The sequence below is a fragment of the Equus asinus genome, chromosome 25 (genome assembly GCF_041296235.1).
Source record: "Equus asinus isolate D_3611 breed Donkey chromosome 25, EquAss-T2T_v2, whole genome shotgun sequence".
NCBI lineage: Eukaryota > Metazoa > Chordata > Mammalia > Perissodactyla > Equidae > Equus > Equus asinus.
Window position 1 is genome coordinate 13503173 of NC_091814.1, and position 7657 is coordinate 13510829.

Sequence of the window (7657 nt, forward strand, 5' to 3'; positions counted from 1 at the left end):
TTCAGAGATTCACAGACCCCCCCACACACACCCCCACCCCCCGGCTCAATCTTCTTGTGCTCCATCCAAAATGGAATAGGACTAGGTTTCTTTACCCATTGTGAGGGCGGGGAGGAGTTGGGATTGGAGGGAGGGATGGAGAATTTTTCTGATTCTCAAAAACACTTCGTAACGTGAAATCCTTAAATTGCGGAATAAAGGATCACTCATCCATTACTGTCTAGAATTAAGATTTTTAATCCATAAGCTTAAAATTAGAGGACAATTAACTGCTCATTCACTGCACACTCGGTCAGCATGGGGGTGCTGGAAGAGCTCGGTAATAACTGTGCAGACCAATAAGCATACGGAGATGTTTTAATCCTGTCTCCCTCCCTAAAGTGTTCTGGAGCCTATCATTTGAATTAGCCGAGTCAGGCAGGGAGGGGGCGGGGAGTCCTTCCGCCCTTCTTAGGAGGGGCTGCATTGCAGGGGGAGACAGAGCAGATAGACTCAGTCACTGAGGAGGGAGAGGGAGTGAGAAGACAAAGCCGTCAAAGCCCCAACAGCTTTCTTTTTCTCCAGCCCAGAGCAGACACCGGAGCCCCCGAGGTACTCCCTCCATCTTTGGAACACGCTAGTAATTCATTGATAACAGGTAAACTAAACTGAGGAAGGGGGACGGGGGCTGCAAAGGTAGAACAGCTGCTTCTGGTTAGGTTGAAGACCCCAAATCTGGATGAGGTTGGGGGACAGTTCAGGAGGAGAATAGGTGGCGCTATGAACAATGGGTAGTTATTTGTTCCCCGTTTTACATCTTTGCTAAGATCTCCATCCATGCCTCATAATCCTTTACATAGACATTAATTTCTAACAATTTACATGTACTTATCATTTCTCAGCATTTATCTCCTTATTTCAAGTATCTATTTGCTTATAATTTATTGTCCTTTGTATTTTATTATCTTCAGTCTAGTTATATATCTTCTTTTTCAAGCTATAATTTGTTCTACCAATTTTTTGATGAAATCTCTAGCCCCACTGCATCGTTCTAGCCTCTATTCCCAATATTTCCAGTTTTTTTTCTGTGGTGTTCCATTGATGTGTCTACCCTCACCCCAAACTTCTTTGTCTCTGTGAGAGGGAGTCTGGGGGAGGGATATGAGATAATATTGAGAGTAATCCTGACTTCTCTTTTAACAGTCTCCTTCTGTCCATCTCAAACCTTAGCTCCAAAGAAGGAAGCCACTTGAGGTAGCAAGGTGGGGGCCTCTGTGTTGGAGAACTGCCTGATCCCATATTGAAATCAGTACAGCCCACAAGAGCTAGGTATGGGGGCAGATTCTGGAAGAGGAATGCTTATTTGCAGCTCAGTGGAATAGCTGGGGGAAGGACATAGCTAATAGGAAAATCCAAGCCCAGAATGAGGCACATATAATGAGATGCCAGAGAGCTTCCATTCCCCTCCACCACCATCTCTTGTCCTTCCTCCCTATGGTAGCAGCATGACACAGCAAGGCCCTGTTGGGTAGGCCCTGGATTCCCACAGAGGGTCTGGACAAAAGGTATTTGGGTGTGTCTGTGCACTTCAGAGAGTGTATCTTTTTATACTATATATTTGCTAACCATGCTATTTCCAAGAATAGACAAAGTGATATTTAGAAATTACCTTTGCCTAAAATATCTGGAAAATTTAATATGAAGGATAGTGGGATGCATTTATTGAGTATATATTGTACAAGGCACTGTCCAAGCCGTTTAAGATAAGTAATGAGAGATGTAAAGATAGATGAGGTATGAGCGGAAAACATTTAAGGAGGGGAAGAGAAAGCTAGCTGAAAGGGACCTCTTGCAAAATTTGGGGACCTGAGAATTAAATCCATATTATATTAAATAAAAAATTGTCATTACTAATGAATGTAATGTAAATGGAATTTTAGCTTCAATTTTCTGTGTAGTCAATGTTCTTGGCTTGATTTTAAATGCCACATATGCTTGTGTGAGTGTCTTTCTAGAATGCATTTGGTACTTTTGGTACATGTCTCTGAATCAATGCATAGCTAGAGATTTTAGTCCTTTTAAGTTAATATTTCGTAAAATTTCCTTTAGCTTTTTTAATTGCAAGATAAGCTCTGCCAGACACTCAGGAATTGTTTGGGCAGTCTTTATACATACTCTGGTTGAAAGAAAAGCAGTCAGTTTGTCAAAGAACTTTTTCTTTTTCTCAGATTTTAGCTTGCTCTCTACTGCCTTTTGCATTTTCACCATTCAGATCAGAATCACAGGAATAAGCAACACTTAACCCACTGAATATCTGTTCTTCAGGAACTAAGAATTCTTGCAAGTTTTGAGCATATTGGTACAGGATTATATAAAACTGTAGGCAACTATCTATGTACAACACATCAAAAAAGGACCAGATTGGGAATTATGAGACCTGGGTTCTATCCAAACTGGCTAGAAGGCTTCACAGGTCAACAGATAATTTCCAAGGTGTTTTCTAGTTTTAAAATTCTATGATTTTTTCCCCTATGATTCTGTTTTTTAAAGAGCCTGTTATGTGCCTGGCATTATACTAAGCTTGCTCTGGAGGGGACTGGTAAGGAAGGGGATATAAAAGAAGCCAGCTAGGTAGGCAAATAACTGGTAATATTAATTAAAAATCCCTATGAGTAGAAGTCAGTAACACTATTGACTCCTAAGGTTTGCTTCTTAGGATCTCTGTAGTCCCAAACCTAAGCCAGGGTTGGTTGGTTGATTGGTACAACCATTTTTTGTAGCTCTCTTTCTGTGCACGTCTCTGCAAATTACTATGGAGATGATCAGAGCTGAATATCATAGGATGATGACCTCACCTTTCCAACACGCTCCCCCACCCTGTTCCAGTCCCCACATCACCCTCCTTCTAAGCAGCTTTTCTGCTGAGTAATGCTCAGTTCCCAGGATTTATTTTGGAGCTTGAACCTAAGAAGAAAAAGAGCAACTTAGGATTTATTTTTAACGTTAAAAACACCCTAGTCTACCCACTCACCATTCCTAAAGCCCCTACACTCTCGCATGACCGTGTTCTAGATTAAGGCTTTCTTTTTCTGCCTTAGTAGAGACATTTCACATTATATGGGGTTATACTTCCCTTAGTGTAGTGTTTTTTTTTTTTTTTTAAAGATTTTATTTTTTTCCTTTTTCTCCCCAAAGCCCCTCGGCACATAGTTGTACATTCTTCGTTGTGGGTCCTTCTAGTTGTGGTATGTGGGACGCTGCCTCAGCGTGGTTTGATGAGCAGTGCCATGTCCGCGCCCAGGATTCGAACTGACGAAACACTGGTCCGCCTGCAGCGGAGCGCGAGAACTTAACCACTCGGCCATGGGGCCAGCCCCCTTAGTGTAGTGTTTTTCATGTTCGCCTAACACATTATATGGGGGCATTTTGGAACCTATTTAAGGCCACTATTTAGGAGTCTCAAGGCCTGGTGAGAGCCAATGGAGTGTGTGGCAAGGCCTTTTGAAACTAGGGTTCTATTTTTGGAGGCGGTGGAATGTTCTACTCCTTTGGGAACATTTCAACTAATGCTTTTGCCCCTTCCCGAGGCTAGTAAGCAGCAGGGTGGAGGCTGCAGGGAGGTGTAAGAGTCATAACATCAGGGTGTGGGTGGGATGAGCAGAAAAGATGATCAAAGTACTCATTAAAGCATGGAAAAGTAACTAATTCTGTTAAAGGACTTTCTCCTTCCAATCTAAACTTTACTTTCCTTACCTGGAATTTCAATCCATTTGCTCTCACTATCATCAGGTATATTTTAGCATTAGAATCAGAGAAAAGAAATCCTTTTATGGTATAGAAAAATACTTTTATTTTTTTTTTTTTTTGGAGGAAGATTAGCCCTCAGCTAACTACTGCCAGTCCTCCTCTTTTTGCTGAGGAAGCCTGGCTCTGAGCTAACATCCGTGCCCATCTTCCTCTAGTTTATACGTGGGACGCCTACCACAGCATGGCTGCCAAGCAGTGCCATGTCCGCACCCGGGATCCGAACCAGCGAACCCCGGGCCGCCGAGAAGCGGAACGTGCGAACTTAACCGCTGCGCCACCGGGCCGGCCCCAGAAAAATACTTTTAGCACCTGGGTTTTGGTCTGAAGGAGAGGTATGCTAGAGAGAAACAGATAGGCTGTTAAGGCTTATCTGTGGGCTAATAGATGGGAGTGGCAAGGTATTCATTGTATTAAATAAAGAGTGAGGGAAAATTAATCAGCAGCCTTGAATGTCTTGTGCACAAAGTCTAGCACTTGTGAAGAAGGTACAAAGTAGACCGTTTTTCACCCTTGGGGAAACTCAGCCTTCTGAAGGAGATAAGACTATCCCTATACAAGACACATAACAGTCATCTGTAACCCCAAACTGATAGAGCCAGGTAAAACTCTACAGGGTGTTGGGGGAGATGCTGGAAGAAATAAGGTAGATGGAGCTAGAAGTTTAAGGAAGAGGTAAGTTTATAGTAGGATGTAGAAGGCAAGGAGGAAAATGGAAAGCAGAAATGTCATGGGAACCCTTTTCAGAGGTATAATGACCTATTAAACCAAAGGCTGGAAGAAATAAAGTATTTGCAAATATAATAGGAATTCAGGGGAAAGATTCCTCTAGGGACGTGAATGGAGTCTTGAAACTTGGGTAGTATTTTAAGATGCAAAGTGGAGAGAGTTAAGCGAGACAGAAATGAGCATAAGTGTTCCCATTAGGAATAATGGGGCCAGATTCTGGAAGGTCTTGAAAAACAGACCCAAGATCAACTTGGCGCAGTAGGCAGTAAATGGGTCATTCCAGGATGGGGAGACATTAGGAAATGATAATACAGGAAGAGTTTCCAAGGCTTGTCCTAGGGAACTTGGATTATGTGCAGAGGCAAATAGGGATGTAAAGTTTCTAAGTAAGGAAAGGCCATGGCCACAAAGAGGTTGCTATAGCATTAAGACTGACAAGTAGGAGCAGGCCCTGTGGCCGAGTGGCTAAGTTCTCACACTCTGCTTTGGCGGCCCGGGGTTTCGCCAGTTCAGATCCTGGGCATGGACATGGCACCGCTCATTGGGCCATGCTGAGGCGGTGTCCCACATAGCACAACCAGAGGCACTCATAACTAGAATATACAACTATGTACTGAGGGGCTTTGGGGAGAAGAAGAAGAAAAAAAGAAAAGACTGACAAGTGGTTTCTTTGTAGGAAGTTATGAGAGACCCTGTGAGTAGCCAGTACAGCTCCTTTCTTTTCTGGAGAATGCCTATTCCAGAACTGGATCTGTCGGAGCTGGAAGGCCTGGGTCTATCAGATACATCCACCTACAAGATCAAGGACAGCAGCGTTGGCAAAATGACCGGGCAAGCGACTGAAGCAGAGCAGGAGAAAAACCCTGAAGGCGATGCCCTCCTTGAGTACAGCACCTTCAACTTCTGGAGAGCTCCCATTGCCAGCATCCACTCCTTCGAATTGGACTTGCTCTAAGCCCAAGACTTCTCTCTCCCACAACCTTGCCCTCATTGTCTTCTCTTTCAAGCCCCTTCCTTTCCACCCTTCTCCCCTTTTAATCTTGCTCTCTCCCCTCTATTGTATTGAGGTGGTGCTGATGAATCTGCCAGAGTTGTGTTGTGTTACTTATTTATTTATTTATTTATCTATCTATTTATCCATTTTTCTTTCTTTCTTACCAGTTTCTCTCAAAAGCCCTCAAGCCACAAAGTAGAGGGTTCAACCAATGGAGTATTGGGTCACAGGGATTCCTCCTTTTCCCCCCAGATATTAATTTCAGAAAACAGTCTTGATGGGGGCACTACAGAGTAGTATAGTAGTGTAGTAGTGCAAAATGGAGGACTGATTTTTCACTTCCTTTTAATATGCTTCAGAGATTGTTCAAACCTTCCTAATTTCCTGCTTCAGGCCAGTAAACACAAATATTTCTTCAAGGGTTGGTGAAAACCTATTTTAATTTGAGATTATCTTCTACAAGACAGGATTTCTAAAAGGCGAAGGTGATAAGTAAGAATCTTGCTTTTTTGATCTTGCTCCTTCTTGTAACACTCTTTTCTCAGAGAAATTGGGAGTAGTTAAAGGTATAAAACAAGAGGAAATAATACATCATGGAAAATGAAAACAGGGGAAAGCACTGAAGCATTTTAGTAACAGCTACGCTCTCTCAAAAGGGTGTTGCTTCTTCAAGCCTACTCACTTTATAACTTTGCTCCTGTGGGTTGAAAACTCTAGCTGAGGAAAATCATTCCGATTTCAAATCTTAAGATGTAATCTTGCTGACTATTATGATAACTTCTAAAGTTTTGATTCCATTTCTAAAAGGAAAGCGTTTGGTTCTTAGTATTTTAGTCTTGTCCTCCTACATTCGCAGTGTATAATTCTGATCAACGGGCCTCCGGCAGTTCTTCAGCCACCTTGAGACCATGAAATGAACAATCACATTCTGACCCTGCAACTTGTCCCCACTCCTTCCCAAAATTATTGCTGCTGATTTGTGCTGCCATTTACTCATTTCTTTAATAAAGACATTCAATCCCAAGACTGGATTCTAGTTTTCTCTCTTTTCACAGGGAAGCAGTCTACACGTCAGAAATTAGCCTTGCCTTCAATTCAGCTGATGTATTTTACCTAATATTCAACTTTGAGGAAGAATAATTTGAGTAGCCTTTATACATTAATATGATGAACTTCAGATTGAACAGATAGGTAACCAAAAAAAGGGCGAAATCAACTTAAAATTATACAGTATTTAGGGAGAAAGCTGCAACCAACCACTCTTCTGCTTGCCGACTGACTATCAACATATCTGAGGTAATAATTCTAGATGCCTCAGAAGGCACCTATGGCACCAAATCTCTTCATTATCGCAGCCTAGGCACCTAAGAAAATAAACTAATTCACCCAAATATGTTACCTGCTTATTTATAACTCATTTCAAAGAAAAACTATCTGGACCAATTCACACATAGCTTTTGGGAGCTTACTATGTTACAGACACTGAGTCAGACAATGTAAGAGGATGTAAACAGGAATGAGACAAGAGTTTGACTCAAATTTAAAACAAGAGGCCTAAAATACCAATATGGGTAGTACTCGGGCACTTTGCCATAAGTAAAGATGATATGAACAGGATGATCTAGATAAGTTCAGAGGAGGAGACACGTAAATTTTCCTAGTAGGTTTTGAAAGGCCCACATCAACGACAAAAGCCAAAATCTAATAAAGAATGGAGCTGTGATTTGTCTTTCTGTTTTTACTTATTCTTGAAGGTCTTTCCCAACCTCTTGCTGTCCTTTAGTCATGGCGATTGGCGGGTGGAGATGGGAATCAACTGTTTGGTAAATAAAACGCCTAAACGGATTTGCACACTCATGCTCCATCCTCTTCCAGGGCCCCCACCCCCACCCCCACCCCCACCCCCACCCCCACCCCCAAAGAAACGACTTGTTTCCACTGTTCGCGCTGACAGCTTGGCTCTAGGATCCTTAGATTCAGGCTGTAACCGTAAATAGGTCCGTCAGGCACCAGAGCTCAATTCACACGCAAAGCCAGGAAAGTCCCAAACAACTTCATCCGAGGTTGAGAGGGAAACAATGTTTCCCCATCAACCCTAAAGCTGGCCCCCCAAGAAGTAACAGAGGTGACGCAAAATCCGACTTTCCCTAA

General features: G+C 42.5%; 1 protein-coding gene across 6 annotated transcripts; it reads left to right on the forward strand.

The window, feature by feature from the left end:
* Nucleotides 1-459: 459 nt before the first annotated feature.
* On the forward strand, nt 460-6530 carry MLLT11 (MLLT11 transcription factor 7 cofactor). 6 transcript variants are annotated; one of them, XM_070496869.1, is made up of 3 exons: nt 501-637; nt 1210-1308; nt 5189-6530. In XM_070496869.1, the coding sequence occupies exon 3, from the start codon at nt 5195-5197 to the stop codon at nt 5465-5467; it is 273 nt and encodes a 90-aa protein (XP_070352970.1). In that variant the 5' UTR covers nt 501-637; nt 1210-1308; nt 5189-5194; the 3' UTR covers nt 5468-6530. The 6 variants fall into 6 exon arrangements, with proteins under 6 accessions (XP_070352969.1, XP_044614248.2, XP_014720841.1 ...); XM_070496868.1 differs by lacking the exon at nt 1210-1308 and having other exon boundaries at nt 460-591; XM_044758313.2 differs by lacking the exon at nt 1210-1308 and having other exon boundaries at nt 486-637; nt 5193-6530.
* Nucleotides 6531-7657: the final 1127 nt, after the last annotated feature.

What these genes read in the sequence shown, in the direction of transcription:
- MLLT11 (XM_070496868.1), top strand. Translation starts at nt 5,195, where the DNA reads ATGAGAGACCCTGTGAGTAGCCAGTACAGCTCCTTTCTTTTCTGGAGA.